Raw genomic sequence first — 16,579 nt, 5'->3', positions numbered from 1 at the left:
CAAGCTCTGGTCAGATTCTGCCTTCCCCCTTCCCACAGTTCCTCTCTTGTTTCCCTCTTCCTATCTGCTTTTACATGCTAACTCTCTCCCTTTCTCTGTCTTCTGCTCCCTCCCTGGTTTCCATGGTGACAGCTGTGCGCTGCAGAAATCACCCTGATCGGAGAATCAGATAGAAGGAGCTTCTCTTTTATACATGAACACACACACACATTTAACAAGTGAGACAGGCAGCGTGTGCAGGTATGTTGCTGGTCTACTGTCGCTGAGCTTCCTCACATGAAGAGTTTCATTTTCATCTCATTGATTCTTGCTGGATCAAGATTTGAAGGATTTAGTTGATGTCTGCATTGAAATAGAAAAAGGAAAGAGAGCGAGAGAGAGAGAGAGAGAGAGAGAGAGAGAGAGAGGAGAGAGAGAGAGAGAGAGAGAGAGAGAGAGAGAGAGCGCATCAGCTGACCTTGAAAGAAGGACCTCTTGATGGACGTGTGCTGGTCACTTACAATTGGCCAGTGGACCAGACCAGTCCCAGCTTATTGGTCCGACACCACTGTCCATTTGTGCTTCCCCCTCCCCCAACATCTCTGCGCTCTCACTAAAGAGTTCTCCCAGAGCTCAGAGATACAGAAGGCTTGGATCAGCAACTTACAATGCACACACACACACACACACACACACACACACACACACACACACACACACACACACACACACACAGAGCTGTAAAGATTGGAGTTGCATAATTAGCCCTAATAAAGCTTGCATCTATCTATCTATCTATCTATCTATCTATCTATCTATCTATCTATCTATCTATCTATCTATCTATCTATCTATCATCTATCTATCTATCTATCTATCTATCTATCTATCTATCTATCTATCTATCTAACCTCTCATCTTAACTAGAAATCACTTTTGTTGCCACCCAGCTTTTGTAGGTTTTGCTCTAGCCTCTATAATAATGATGTTTTTACATCTGGGAATAGCTGTAAGACTTAATGGTGAACTCTTCATCATCATTAGGGCAACAGCAACACTCTGTATGTTTTATAGCTTCCAACCATATGAACCATTTAAACCATACAAGATACTGGGAACTACAACAAACCATTCCAGAGACTCTGCTGTCTTCATCAGGATGGGAATGTTCACAGCAGGATCATGTAGGATGGATCATCTTTGAGCTGAGTCACAAATTATTACACTCTAGTTTTAAAGGTGAATATTACATTTTCATTTATTCCCTCATCCTTTTTGGTTAACAAACATCCCAACATGATTCGTGTGATCGTCAAACATCCTGAATCTTGAATATTTAGGAACATCGGTCAGTCAAACGGTTAAATCCGTGAAATTTGAAGTGCTCCTTCTGGTGTTCCCAGTTCAGCTCCTGGGCCTTGTGGCTGCTGTTCTGCCTGAAGGCGAATCTTGCAAACAGGCCTGAATCAGACTAATGATGTCATGAGTCCAGTCATTTGCAGGACTGGTAATATGAGTGGACCCCTGTTAGTAAAGACTTGTATTGTTACAGTAACATGTTGTAGGTGCAGAAGGAGACCAGTCTCATCTGTTCTTCAGGAGAACTCCGCTCACTTTCACCTTAAAAAAGAAAAATTCAATGGCTTAATTGTATTTCCTTTAACCTTTGACCCTGATAAAGGACAAATCCCCAGAAAACATTATTAACAAGCTGACCAGTAGTCAGCGTCCATCCCAGTTCAATCTGATTACATGATTATGGCTTATGATGCTACTGCTCATTTTGCTATATATATCCCTCGTTTCCTTCCTGTATGTATTTGCCTGAGGAAGATCTGCTGCTGATCAAACTGACACTAACCACGTTAACTTCAGAATGGGAGCGCGTCCTGCTTGGAGGCTGGAAATCTGACTTCAGTGTTTAAGGGTTTACCCCCCCACCCCCACCCCCACCCACCCTTTCTCTTTCCAGCATGTTGGGCTCTTCATGGAACTGTTCGCTCCAAACACGCCATCGTTTATTTTAACACAAAGAAAATGCGATTTGGTCAGGAAATCTTGAATCATTTCCACATGATTGAGGGTGATTGATCATTGATTGGTGTTTCATATTCTTTATTACCTAACCACACCATGAATATATCCCATATTAACACATAGCCGACATTACGGTTCCAACAAGTCATTTATTTTCCAGCTTCACAGCAGCATATAAGCTGTCCATCATCTTTTAGCAGGATGTGATTTAGACCGAACAAAGTAGAACAGGTAGTTTGATAGATTGATTATAGATGGACGGTTATGTAGGACGGGATGAATGGACGCAATAGACGTCCTCTCTTTTGCCTCTTGTGTGTCTTAATCTCAACATGTGCGTGTGCGCTTCGCCAGGCTTTGGAAAATCTGCTGAGGCCTAAATTTCATTTTAGCTCCTCATCATCTTTTCTCCCACACACATTTTAGCGGAACCCCCTGGTTTCAGCCGCCGGAGGGCTTCTTTAGCAGCCGCTGGTGCCTTTTTAACAAAACGACACATGTATGTTAACTAACGTGCACCTCGGTTGCTGATCATGAACCAGACTGATAGCTTCTGTTGAATCTACTGAGACCCTTTGACTCCTTTGTATTAGTTGTAGCTTCTTTGTTTTGTTTGGGTGACATTTTTAGCTAATTTGCTGTTGACTGTTTCTACTGCATGGGGCCGACTGCGCGGCACTTTTTAAATGTCTCTTTTGAAAAGTGCAACACAAAGATTATTATTCACCGAGGTATTTAGTCATTGTGTGTGTAAATGTCAGTACTGTTGGAATTGGCCTAAAATGTCCCCACCCTTAATGAAATCGTTTTTCCACATCCGCTACATGCTTATTCGATTAGAGTTCCCATGATTCCCTCATTGCGTGGCAGCGAGGGCCTGCTCAGATGAGCTGGCTCGGTCATGTGACCTCCGCATGCGTCCTCCTGCATCTATATTAAATGTTGACTGTACATTGTGCTGCACGAGGTTCAGACTGACGTCCCAATCTGAAGTCGGACCGAAAAAAGATTTGCTGATATACTCGCTTAAATGTTTTAAGAAATGTCCGGGTCAGTGTCAAACACGCTAGACATTTGTCATTACACGCTAATTTTGAGTCAAGGGTGGATAAAGGGATGAAGAGACTAATTAAAGACACGGCTCCTTCACTCACCTTAACACAGTTGGCCAAAATGGTGCGAAATGCTTTTGAATGCAGAATTATGAAACGGCGACAGCTTAAGGAAAAGGGCAGGCGCCTCACACAAATCAGCAGAAAACCTGAGCAGGAGCCAAGAGGAAGGTTCAGTCTTCCAGCTCCGGTGTGCAAACGTGTTTGCGATTATTCATCATTACCAAAATAGCATGTAAATCACTGCAAGTAAGGTACGGCCGTGAGAGCGACGGCGCCGCGGCGTAAATCATTAGCAGACGGGAAGGGGGGGGGGCTACGAAGGCGGAATGAGCGGGAGGGCATGCTGATGTTGAGATTTACTTCAGCGCGAGGAGGAATCAAGCGGCGGCGTTTGTCGAGTCTGTGACAGCCTAAATCCCTCAAAATGTGAGAACTGGATTTAAAGATGTGCTGCTTGTTCTGTCATGAGTCTAAAAAAAATCCTCCTTAAATCCTACTTACATAACTGCAGGCTTCTTGGATGGTACTTCTCAGAGGTCCTCCTCGCCATCCAACACGCGTGGATAAAGTTGAGGTGTGTAATTTTAGCAGCTACTAGAAAAGACTCTCTGTCCTCTCCTGACAACTCTTCTCTGCACCTTTGGCGTTAAACCCTTGTTCAGACACTTAGAAACACTGTGATGCGGAGATTTTCCGTCTGGATCTGCATCTTCCTGATATCTTTCCCAGGATCGGCGTGTTTGTTCCTCTAATATCCTAATAATGCCACAGAAAAGAGTGTGAACCTCTGCGGCCCATCGCTGTAAAACATGAATGAAAAACGCACCTGTGATGAAATTAATATTGATTCCAGCCTTGACAGCAGAAGAACTTTGGCCTGCGACCTCTGACCCCGACATCAAGCCGAGCTCGTAGATTTTCATTAGTTCCTCCTGAGCGTGCACGGCCGGAGACACAGGCAGGCCTGATGGGACGCGACTCTGACTGTCTCTTTTCTCTCCCTCTCTGTCCAGCTTCTGCTCCGAAGCTCCGGCTGATGCGAGGCCAGTCTCTGATCGAAGGGGACAAGCTTTACTTGAAGTGCGAGGCATCGGGGAATCCCAGTCCTTCTTTTCGCTGGTACAAAGATGGACACGAGCTCCAGAAAGGCAGAGACCTCAAAATAAAGACCAACAAGTGAGTCTCTGAATCTGTGCGCCTGGATGGGAGAACCTTTCATTTCAGACACACTCTGTGCTTGTAGGAACTGATCCTTCATGCAAAAATGCTTGTCTGGGACAACTTAACTGTAAAAGTGGATTGAAAAAGAGGAAAACTAAGGTTCTTATCATTACCATAACTTGTGGTTTTTCTTTATAATGGGATTTTCCATTACTAGTGAGAGTAGAACAATGGTTTGGAGGGCAGCAGAGGTGCCTCCTGTGGAGGATCTAGCAAGTTCTTTCTTTGGAGGTTCTCTCCATGCCTGAGTTAGCTGGGAGAAGAAATCCAATACTTTCCTATCATTGAGAAACAGGAGATCAGTCTAAAGAAAATGCAGCCACTTGGAATTTAACCTGCGGCGGCAACTTGATGCTAATTCTGCTCTTCTGGTCACACTGAACAGTTGTTCAACCACTGTTAATTACTCTCTCTCTCTCTCTTTCATTTTCTTTCTTCTCTGAAGAAAAAACTCAAAGGTGCAGATCAGTCGTGTTCGTGTGGAAGACTCTGGCAACTACACCTGCGTGGCTGAAAATTCCATAGGACAAGAAAATGCTACTAGTATAATCAGCGTGCAGATTTGTGAGCAACGACACATCAACATCTATCTATCTATCTATCTATCTATCTATCTATCTATCTATCTATCTATCTATCTATCTATCTATCTATCTATCTATCTATCTATCTATCTATCTATCTATCTATCTATCTATCTATCTATCTATCTTCCACTCCAGTTTCAAAATAAAAGTACCAGCAAAATTAAAGTTTTATTGTGCCTTAATATATTTCAAACTGTAGAGATGCACAAGAAACATATGATTCTTGTTCTCTTCCTCTTGTTATTATTGTTATTATTATATTGTCATCGTCCCACGTCAGCGACAGGAGCGACAGCACGGGGACCATCACCCAACACGTTCCAGAGAAATAAACCTGAAATAGTTGGGCGTTTGGAAGGCGAGGGATTGATTTTAAGAGCTGGTGTGTCAAAGTGAGCGTCACTGCTTCCATTCACAAAAGCTGTGAGCCGGAGCGCTGCATTGAGTGTAGGAACGTGACCGACGCCTTCCCAAAACATAGGGAGCACAAAGACTACAGAATGTTGCCACTTTACCGTTGAGGAAGTAGGTGATGCAGGCCTGTGGCGGCGTTTGGCTCTGGCGTGCGGTGATTCCTGCCTGCCACCACGTTCACGTTCCGTCTCCACTGTCCTCCTGTAGTGACCACCACCACCACCCCGTCTTCAGGCGTGAGCCACGCGAGGCGCTGCAACGACTCGGAGAAGACCTACTGTGTCAACGGAGGAGACTGTTACTTCATACATGGTATTAACCAGCCGTCTTGCAAGTAAGTTGGTTGTTCTGCTGGCTTCACTGTGGTCTTGGGTGTCTCTTCTTCCTCTCACTGGTCATTGTCTTCTGCTCATGCATACGTGCACCTGCAGCCCACTCACTGTGTGTTTTAAACCAAGGATGTGTGTGTGAGTGTGTGTGCAGAGAGAGACCACATGACACAGATCCCGGGCTTCTTTAGATTACGTAGTGCACAGCTGCACTGGCATTTACTGACATTTGGTGGGTGGATGGATGGATGGATGGATGGATGGATGGATGGATGGATGGATGGATGGATGGATGATGGATGGATGGATGGATGGATGGATGATGGATGGATGGATGATGGATGGATGGATGGATGGATGGGTGGATGGGTGGATGGATGGATGGATGGATGGATGGATGGATGGATGGATGGATGGATGGATGGAGGATGATGGATGGATGGATGGATGGATGGATGGGTGGATGGTGGATGGATGGATGGATGGATGGATGGATGGATGGGTGGATGGATGATGGATGGAGATGGATGGATGGATGATGGATGGATGGATGGATGGGTGGATGGATGATGGATGGATGGATGGATGGATGGGTGGGTGGATGAATGGATGGATGGATGGATGGATGGATGGATGGATGATGGATGGATGGATGGATGATGGATGATGGATGGATGGATGGATGGATGGATGGATGGATGGATGGATGGATGGAAACAGAGCCGTCCCTTTGTTATGTCCAGTGTAGGGATAAACCTTAAGAGGTTGTGGTATAATTAGGAGTAACTTGGTTACTCACTCATTGAATCACAGCAGTGTTATTAACACCCCCACTATGAGCTGTGATTGTGTTGGAAGAGACAGAATCCTTCATTATTGCTGCAGAACAACAGAATCAGGAATGTAACCATGTTCCAGCTTGTTCCAGATGTAAATAAATGATGCTTTCCCCGAGCTGGACCCTCCTCACAAGCGTGCCTTTATACTGGGACACCTTCACTGACCTGAGGACAACTCAGTTTCGCAGCATGTGGGGTGACTCTGAGTGGCTGCAACTTCAGCTGCTTCAAACGGGGTTATTTAGAGTTTACAGTATATTTTAGACCGGCTGACGTCAGTTCTATTTTCACTCTAACTCAAAGTTAAAAAGCTTTTTTTTTAAAAATTCCTTGATTGTGATTCTATTTTTAAAAAGGCAATAAAAGGGGAAATCGTCCAATGAAGACTTTTTATAGGCGGTGTCATTTTTAACTGCGCTTTTATGGTCTTAAACTGTTGCGTTGGTGATTAAAATTGGCTTTGCTTTAGCGCAGTGTCTGAGAACAACAACAGCTGTAAGCTCAGGGCAGCAAAACGCCTTGTTTACTTTGTGAAATGCATATTTTTCTGAAGACTAGCTTGTAATCTTTCATTCCCAGCTCGCCATACATAGTGGGTCATTTTGTAGATGTGTAACAAACACTTCCCCTGACAGTGCAGATAACAGATGGCGTGTACAGTCGTGCATGATCTGGCACTTTGTTCCTGATATTCTTCCTGTGCAATCGCCTGTGTCTGCTCGAGACTCGTGCCTATATCCTCAGACACTTTGTTTCTGGATTTCCACATCCATCTATGGTGCTTTCTTTACTCACTCTTTTCTCTTTTATCTCTTACGAGGCATAATTTTTCAGTTGTTGCTGAAGAATAAATCAGATGAATATGTGCTGCTGACAGGACATTATAAGGTACTACGTACAGAGAGTAGTAATTTATCCCCTGTGCAGGGTTTTACACCCTGTAATGGTATATTACGCAGACAAACTATATATTTGAAGAGACTTGGACAGCAGTTTACAGATAGTGTATCTCCTCACCTTTGTCATGCTTTGTTGACCTGTCTGTTTGCACCAGGGGATAACTGCACGTAAATAAGTGCTGTCTGTAGACTGTCAGCGCGGTTTGTTCACTTTTGAGATACAGACGCTCTCCAGACTGCACAGCAGCAACAAATCTGTGCTGTGTGAGGTCACGGGAGGAAGCAGAAGTTGAAATTTAGGCTTGTATTGGCAGGCTGGTTTGTGAAACAGCGTTTCCCTGGGGGGTGAAATAAGGCTGGACAGCAAGATGGAGTCAACAGGGTGGAGGAAAGCATATAGGGAAAAGCACTTTGGTTAAAGAGAGAAAACATACAAACTTGCCTGAATGATGGTGAACCAAGGTCCCATCTTTGCTGAGGGTTGGCGTTCCGCATGCAACAATGGATGGTCAGATGGTCAGAGCAATGGGAGGTGTCCTCGCCTGGGCCGGCCAGTGGCTGGCAGAGCGGGAGAGTCCGGAAAAATGGAGAGAGTAAGCACATGAAGATAAGAAAAGAGAAGAGAAGGAATTAGAAAGGGAGTGCAAAGGACAAATGAAATGATATACAGTATAGGCTGTGGTTCTGCACAGGCCCCCATATCTTTGTCTCTCGCTCTGCTCTATTTATAACCCTATGGGAAGGTGCTGAGTGGGCTCTTCTGAGGATTTTTGCCGTACACGATTCGATGCTAGTTGTCTGTTCCGTGGGGAGAAAGAGAAGAAAAGGATATCCGATCAGTTGTGTAGGCGTAATATGCATGAGGATGTATGCAACGGTGTGTGTGTGTGTGTGTGTGTGTGTGCATCAAATGAGAGAACTGGCGTCGACTAGACCCAATCCTAAAGTCGCCGCTCGATTCAGGCTTGTATTTCATCAGACTGCATCAAAAGCTGCGCGGCTGTGGTAATAAATATATTACCGAATCAATTATTGCTGTCCGTGCAAAATAAAACATCAAACAATTAATGGCTTTTAAGATTTTAAAGAGCTCTGCAGCAGTTGGAGGATGTATCCTCATCACTTGTCGCCGAAGCAGTAAGAAACCTTCTTCAGTACTGGTGTGAGCCCAGTAGTGCAAACCTCCGCCAGCACTGACCCGCGCCTTCATTTACTCCTCCTGTTGATGTCAGAATGTGAATCGCATCATGATTCACATTCATATACAGACACAAAATACTTCACCCCCTCGACCAGTGCAGTTGTCCAGGAAAACCGTAGATGCTAATGCTAATGCTAACACCAATGCTCTGTCAACGGTCGTGTTAAAATTCTGCAAAACAATAAAATATAGAGCGACGGGTGGGGTTAGGTGTGTGTGTCTCTAAGTGTGTGTCTGTGGGTGTGTGTGCACGTGCAAATGACAAAAATGCCCTTCCAAATTACCGTAGTATTGCTTTTAATGTGGAGTACACATACATGGTCAGAATGGGTGAAAACTGCAATATTAGTCATCTAAAACATTGTCAAATTTTCTTCTTAATCGGCACAGAAAAAGAAAAATAGACCCGATTTCATGAAACCCAATGTTTATGTTCTATAACCTTTGTCAGTTTGTCTTCTGAAGGCCTCAGAGCATCATCTAGTGGGCTGCAGTGGCACTGGTGCTGTCAAACTGTCGCATCATTCATAACATTTCTGTCTTGTGAAAGATGTTTACAGTTTGTGCGTCCTACGCGCTCATCCCGCTGTTTTCATATCTGGCCATTGACAATGCTGGGACTTGCCTGGGTGTGGCGTGGCGTTGCCTCGGCATAGATACGTGCGTCTCTCCGCCATCCCTCAGTTACGTCACCATCACCATTCTGTTTAATGTGCTTCTGGTCAGAGGCTAAAACACCAGTGCAATATATCAGAGGTCATTACAGCAATGAGGTAACATGTGTGGATGTGCGTGTGTGTGGGTGGGTGTGTGAGCAGTTGAAGGTCAGGGTACATTTGACACCCCCTACTACCCGCAGCACCATCCGGTAACCGTGGTGACTGGGACTTGGTCCGAACCGTAGTAGTGATGTCATAATGATGGTGGTGATGCAGATCATCTCTCTTTCTCTGTAGTTGGTGGATTAACCCTCATCTCTCTGCTCTCTTGTGTCTCCCTCCTCCTCCTCCCCTCCTCTCTTTGTGTTCTTCTCTTTCTCCCCTTCCTCCTGTCTCCCCCCTCTCCCCTCTGTATCTTTAACCTCCCCCCTATTGTGTCTTGTTTTCCCCCATCAGGTGTCCCAATGACTATACGGGGGACCGCTGTCAAAACTCCGTCATGGCCGATTTCTACAGTATGTCCATTTGCTCTTGTCTATCGTCTTCTCACTGAGATGCTGCATGCTACATCAGAGGGGTGTGTGTGCGTGTGTGTGTGTGTGTGTGAGAGAGAGAGTGAAACAGAGAGAGAGCATGCCTTTGTGTCCACCCCCTCCTCTCACTGTCTCCCCTGCTTCCTCTGTGGTTCTCCTCCGGTCACAGAGAGACGATACTTTTACTCCAGAGAGAATATTTACACTTAAATTTTCTTTTTTATAATGTCTAAAACGTACACGGATGCCTGTATTAGCGCCCAATGTTCCCTCTGCGTGTATTCAGACATTACAAAGATCTTCGCGTGTGGACTAAAAGGAGGATTTTATCTTCTGAACGTTGTAAACTGCAAACAGAACTGCAGAATCAGAGGAGACAGAGACTGAACACAGATAATACCAACAATCTGGTGCTTGTGGAATGAGTTTTAAACTCTCTGTTGATGGTTCATCGGTGTGTTTAGCTTTCTGGCAGCAAAAAAGCAAAAGACATTATATTACATTAAGTGCAAACACTGTGCTGTTGCTCTCTCATAAATAAGGAGAAAATGTCGTGCATTGATTTTACTCTTTGGAGCTGGACAGTGGCTGGCAAATCAAAGCTTTAGATGGACATCAATGCAATTTTCCCTGACATTGTTTTGAGCAACAGCCAGTTTCTAGATACTCCACTCTGTCTGAAAGGGTTACTGGGAATAAAAATTCCCAGTCAAAATGTGTTTGGCATTATAAATCTATATTTAAATCATGGTTATGTCTGCTTGATAACCCTGATATTTGACTCTGAGCATCCATGGATCATCTGATCGAGTCTGTCACGAAGGCATGTGACTAAACGCTCCTTGAAATGTTCTCGGGTTGATTCTCAAAAAAGGGGTCATGTCTTTGTTTGTCATCACAGTTTAATTTATTCCAAGGAATAGTTTGACATTTGTGCGTTACACATTCAATCTTGGTTTTATTGAAAGATGAGAAAATTATGAATTAATGAGTTAAATTAAAGCGACGCTGCTTTCGGCCTGTGCTCGTTGGCGCCCTCTATCGGATCACAATGGTAAGCCAACCACTTTGGTGACATAGATGTAATATTTTCATATAACCGGTGGGGTAAAAGCCCCCCCAAAATGTCAGACTATTTCTTGACATGAGAGGGATGCAAATGGGGCGTGTGGACGCTGAAACCAGTCAGCCAGTCCTGACACAACTAATCAGACACATATAAAATCCCAGAGGAATGATATTTATGGTAAGACACAGTTGCTCCCTGTCATGTTTTCTTTCTTTGCTTTACTGTTGGTGCAATTTTCACATTGATGCCAGAATAATCATCTAAAGAGCGTATTATTTCATGAGAAATCACAAATGGAACTTGCTGGTTCCATGCTGACGCCTGTGTGACCTCTACAGCTTCTCTGTGATTTTTCTTTGACTTGGTTGAAAGCGTCTTTGTTCCTGCCTGCCGTTGAGCACAACCGCGCCCTCCAGTCTATGGTGGACGGAGGAGGGTGACTTTTCCATGTGGCCGTCCCTTCGAGCCAGTAATGCATGCCAAGCCATGGAAAAACAGAAAACCTGCGAATGCCCGGATGATTTCTTTGTAAATCATGTGAAAGGTGACGTGAGATTTAAGCAGCAGAAGTTGGACAGTGTTATAAAGGAGGTGTAACGCTGTAATCAATGCAGAGGCACACAGGTGCCAGCAGTCCAACCAGCGCCCACCCCCATCTGCTGTTCCAGCCTCATCGACTGTGGTGTTTTTCTGTTGGACAGTAACTCACTGCTTTTTACCTTTTGTTTTCTTGCTTTTTTGTGTCTTTTGTTTCTGTTTCTGTCCACTGTTGTGTTCTCCAGAAATGAGGTCTATTAAATATAGCAGTAAGTGATGTGGCTTCTTGTCTTGCTGTCTCTGTCCGTCGGTCCGTCCCCGCATGCGTTTTCCTGCCTGTTAACCTGTATTCTGTCTAGTGTTCTTTCTTTTTTTCCAATTCTTTTCTCCCACCTCACGTTTAGCTTTGTTTGTGTTTTTCTGTCGTATGTGGGGGGGTCACAGAGCGGTGTCTGTCCGTTACTGGACAGTACACATGTCGGCACTAATGAACCTAAACCCTGTTCCTATACAGGACACAAATATCAAATATCTGCTCCAGAGTGGACACTAAACCTGACCCTGTCTGTCTCTTTTCCTTTTCTCACGACCACTTTCTGCGCTGGCAGAGGTTCTCAGAATTGAATTCATGGGTATGGAACCTTATTATTCTTTTTGCTGTGCTTTAAGGGTTTGCCAGGGTCCTCTCACAGTCACACATTTTTGTGCCATCCTCTTTCTAAAAGCAACAACTGGGTCTCCCTCAACCTGTCCCTCTTTTTCTCCTGCCCACTAACCTGCTTTGAAGACATGTAACCTCGCGTCTCTGCATGCGCTGTCCCGCAGGCTCGACCTTTTTGAAAAGCAAAAATTAGAGAGAGAAATTGATGAATTGAAAAGGATGTGTAAATAAAGGTACCGAGGAGAATTGAGAGGCATTATTGTCTGGAGGATGAGATTCATTCTTTTCATTCGATCAACACCTTCGCGTTGCCCACCCGTCTTTCTGGCTTTGGTAACATCTGTATTGGCTTTGGCAGCCTGTCAAATAAAAACATGCAAGCTGGGAGCATTCTTGCAAAGCGCTGCCAAAACCCAGCAAAAGGCCTGACCACATAGTTTGCCCTCATAATTCTCCCCTTGATTGACTCGGAGTCAGAGTTTTGGAGTGCAGAGCCGGCCTGTCCTAAATCAGGAGAGCTGTTGGCTCCTCGGTGCCAGCGGGCTCTCCACACACAGCGCCGGGCCAAGGCTCTAGTGTAGAACCCGTCCTGTCCTTCCTCATTGCCTTGTCCCCTTGCCTTCCATGCTAGCACATACATATGTTAATGTGTGTGACAATTTGTTAATCCAATTGAATGAATTATGCAGTTTTGAACGCCTCTCTCGATGATAAAAAAAAGCATCTTTATCATCAAAGATTTAAGCAAAAATTGAAATGAATCCCATCTTAAGTGACACAGGGACAAAGTACAGCCAGGGTTGCGTCTCTGGTGCACTTCCTGCTGCTCTGTCTTCTCTTCCCTCCCTACCACCCTAAGCCTTCTTTTTATTTGCTCCCCCTCTTCCTCATGTTCCGTTCTGTTTGTTGCTCCCACTGTCATTGTGTCGGTGTGTTCATTGTTCTGAGTGTTACAGCACAGCAGGCCCAGAAGAGCCGTTAAACCTCGACGCACAGAGGTGGCGATGTTTCCAATCCCGCTTCCCTGAACTCTTTTTGGTGATCCAAATGTCTTTGCTCTCAGCCTGCTTTGGAGGGAAAATCTTTCATTTCTAAAATACTGTGGGTAAAAGCTGCAGCAGGTTAGTGAAGGACGTCAGGACGTTTGGGCAGATGCTGGGACACCGGCTTATAACCACGCAAACCACCACCAAAGCATAGAAAATAGCAAACAGAACACAGCCCGACCTTGGTTCTTTAACAGGTGCTTCACCAAGTGGGTCGAGGCTCTCTGAAACTGACAAAAGCAGTCCTGACCTAATAGAAGCTTCTGGTGCACCAATAAAGCTTGTGTGTGCACATTGGACATTTTAAAGACAGACTGTTATGAATGAAAGTCCGATTTTTCAAAACAAAAGAGCTATAATTTGCCCAAAAAGGACAGGTAGAAAGTTGGCCAAAAGAATGCCCTTCAGGCATCCCCTTTAAATCCAGCACATGTCCCTCTGATTGTGGTCAGTGACGAAGCCAACTTTGTCATCCGTAACCTTTGACCTCTGCCCAGAGAGGAGCAACAGGAGCTGGACCTGACCTCCCACGTGGGAGACGTTTCCTTTATAATTCCGGCCAGTCAAAACGGGATTTTCCAGAGCGCAGCTTTAAACCTTGGGTCCTTTTCCAGTCTGTTATTGCAGCTCTGGTGAGCTTTAACACTCAGGACGATGCTCTGTGAACACTTTGAACAAAACTGTTCTTTCCTTTTTTATTTAACGAAGGCACCTCCATAAAGGCATGTGTTCGGACCCCTTCTCCTGTCACAGCATTACACTCCCATGGTCATCGTGACTACTGTGTAGGAGCAGCAGTATGTTTATGTCAGGACGGTTTACGGCTCCCATCTTCTTTAGAATATCTGAGTTTGCTTCTGCTGTATCTTTTATGTGACTGTCGTCCACGTGACACGCTAAAGCAGCAGTGCAGCGGCCAGGATGAAAGCATACGATAGCGACAAATCTGTTTCCATGGTTACCATCAATGGAGTAGCACTCACACTGTGCGTGTGTGCATGTGTGTGTGTTCCCGTTCTGTGTCTGCTATCCATCCGTGTGTGTGTCTGTGTGCGGGCGAACGTGTGTGTTGTACGTGCTCGTTTTAATCCACAGAGGCTGAGGAGCTCTACCAGAGGAGGGTGCTGACTATCACCGGCATCTGCGTGGCGCTGCTGGTGGTCGGCATCGTCTGCGTGGTGGCCTACTGCAAAACCAAGTACGTGTCTCAAAGCTTCCAAATGAACTCCCGTTATGGGCCGGGGGGAAATGAATGAATCAGGCGCATCTTCACAAGCCTAAAATCAGTGGGAGGTCATGTGACCCCTGTGAAATGAAAGTGTAAAAATCGTTAAAAGGGAAATCTATGACGCCAAAAGCTCCAGAGCTACGCGAACTCATACGGAGGATCAGACCAGGAGTTTCTGGTCGGAACACGCATGCGGCACACATCGGGAGGCTCTGTTCATTATGCATGTTCACACTTCCCCTGGATTTGTAGTTCTGCGTCGGCCTCCTCTGGAAGACGCTCTCTGATCACTTCCTGTCTCTGATTAAAAGAGACTGCTTTCTTCTGGAGTTTGTGTTAGGTGTCAGTCGTCTGCGTGCTGCTCCACTGGCACTTCTGGAAGCTGTCCTACTTTGTGGCCAAAATAATTAGGTTAAAGGGGAAACATGTAGATTTTCTTATAGTGGAAAGTAAAGGAGCCTCTGGTACATTTACTGTGCCTAGCTTAGTTTTTAGGGCTGTGGCACTTATTGCTTTTCTTTGTCATCAATCCTCCAGAAAACAGAGGAAGAAGATGCACAGTCACCTGCACCAGAACCAAAATCAGTGTATGGAACAACCTAACCGCATGTTGGCCAATGGACCCAACCATCCCGGACCTGGGCCTGAGGAGATCCCAATGGTTGAGTGTCCGTCCGTCTGTCTGTCGCCACACATTCACTAAAAAGGGACAGCGTGCAGGCTCTGAAGAATTATTCCAGATGCATCTCTGCCTGCTGATTAAATAGAACTGCCCTATTAAAAGGATTCAAGGTGTCAGAACCTTCAGAAGACTTATCATTAATGCAACAGCAGGCAGAGGGGACAAAGACACATCATCTTTCCGTCAGCTTTTCCGAGCCATGGAGCTTTAGCAGGTTCATGCCTCCTTATGTAGGGTTACTCGGATATTATATATAGCTTTGGCACCAAGGCCAAACTCCACCAAAGGGTTCCGTTCAGTCTTCAGAGCAGCTTTGCCTAAAGCCAGACTAAGTACATCTGCTGAAACACAGTGACACACAGTAGATAAAAGAGAGGAAACATGGGGTTGTGTTGGAGCTGTAATGGGCATGAGTCAGCACCAGTCTCAAAAATGAACCCACTGGGTGACAAAATGCGTAACAGCTACCATCACCACAGATCAGTCATCAATATTATTTAATAGGTACAGCGTATTTCCTTCTGAAAATGAGTGTGTGTCAATTTGAATATATGTGTGTGTGTGTGTGTGTGTGTGATGCAGTACATCTCAAAGAGCATCCCAACAACAGAGTGTGTGATCAGCCACGGAGCCGAGGGTGCGGGCAACTACGCAGGCAGCCGAATGTCCACGCGTTCACACCACTCGACCACTGCCTCGCATGCTTCCAGGTACACTAACCACACAGAAACACACACAAAACACTGTGTGGACGGCTCAGTACGCACAAATTCAAGCACGTTTTGTACTGTGATTCTACAGAAACAACCAAAAGAATGCTCAGAACAATTAAAGAAACGGTTTGTTTTGCAGTTGGTAGCCTGCGATGGGTTGCAGTAGCTGGGAGGAAGAGCGTTTTTAAGAGGAAGCAGCCTTTAATCATTTAACTCACATTTTTTATTAAAAACTCTAATATTGGTAGCATGATTTATAGCCACTCTTCTGTCCTCAGAGCCTATGCAGAGAATATGCCCTGCTCGGATTTGTTAGTTTTGCCTGTGAATAGATGCGGGACTAACAGGGCTTTGATTTGAACCAGTGTTTGTTCCACCCACGCCTGTAGACACGAGGAGCAGACGTGGAGCATGGAGCGAACAGACAGTATGAACTCAGACTGCCAGTCAGGTGGGCTGTCCAGCTCTGTGGGAACCAGTAAGTGCAGCAGCCCCGCGTGCATGGCAAGAAGAGCCGCCTACTGGGGCTGCGCGGACATGTCTGGCACAGGGATGCAGTACGGGGAATCCTATGACTCCCTACGAGATTCACCTCACAGTGACAGGTATGAGAGGGTGAGCCCCGCTGTGTCTTTACTCTTTGGTGGCCTCAAGTGGCCGTTCAGGTAATAACACCCTGTATATTTTAGTGTGACTTTACAAAGCTGTGATATCAGCAGCCAACAGCCGGGCATGTGAAATATGAACTTTGCTGATGTTTATTTAGACTCCTTGCCCTATAGATGGCACATCAGTAGTGCTTTTCAAATTTTTGGGTGGGACTAAGTGGG

The 16,579-nt window shown here is 45.3% G+C and overlaps 1 protein-coding gene and 1 long non-coding RNA gene across 5 annotated transcripts in view; one reads left to right on the top strand and one right to left on the bottom strand.

Annotated features, from left to right (window-relative positions):
* Nucleotides 1–16,579, top strand: part of nrg2b (neuregulin 2b) — a 29,422-nt gene that overhangs the window by 8,643 nt on the left and 4,200 nt on the right. For 2 of the 4 annotated variants that reach the window (XM_057042973.1, XM_057042970.1), the window contains exons 2-10: nucleotides 4,145–4,307; nucleotides 4,798–4,916; nucleotides 5,561–5,687; nucleotides 9,737–9,795; nucleotides 12,028–12,051; nucleotides 14,222–14,324; nucleotides 14,892–15,015; nucleotides 15,619–15,746; nucleotides 16,139–16,354. In XM_057042973.1, the coding sequence (XP_056898953.1) occupies nucleotides 4,145–4,307; nucleotides 4,798–4,916; nucleotides 5,561–5,687; nucleotides 9,737–9,795; nucleotides 12,028–12,051; nucleotides 14,222–14,324; nucleotides 14,892–15,015; nucleotides 15,619–15,746; nucleotides 16,139–16,354 (1,063 nt within the window). Of the gene's footprint in view, nucleotides 1–4,144; nucleotides 4,308–4,797; nucleotides 4,917–5,560; nucleotides 5,688–9,736; nucleotides 9,796–11,664; nucleotides 11,689–12,027; nucleotides 12,052–14,221; nucleotides 14,325–14,891; nucleotides 15,016–15,618; nucleotides 15,747–16,138; nucleotides 16,355–16,579 lie in introns of all 4 variants that reach the window. The other 2 variants (XM_057042971.1, XM_057042972.1) reach the window with 2 other exon arrangements.
* On the bottom strand, nucleotides 1,220–5,676 carry LOC130531156 (uncharacterized). Its single transcript, XR_008952026.1, has 4 exons — nucleotides 5,455–5,676; nucleotides 3,958–4,287; nucleotides 3,633–3,887; nucleotides 1,220–1,599 (listed from the first exon to the last, which is right to left on the bottom strand). It is a non-coding gene; the product is annotated as an uncharacterized LOC130531156 (long non-coding RNA).

The sequence above is a fragment of the Takifugu flavidus genome, chromosome 9 (assembly GCF_003711565.1).
Source record: "Takifugu flavidus isolate HTHZ2018 chromosome 9, ASM371156v2, whole genome shotgun sequence".
NCBI classification, from domain to species: Eukaryota; Metazoa; Chordata; class Actinopteri; order Tetraodontiformes; family Tetraodontidae; genus Takifugu; species Takifugu flavidus.
Note: the sequence above shows the minus strand (reverse complement) of the source record. Positions and strands in the feature narration are given on the sequence as shown.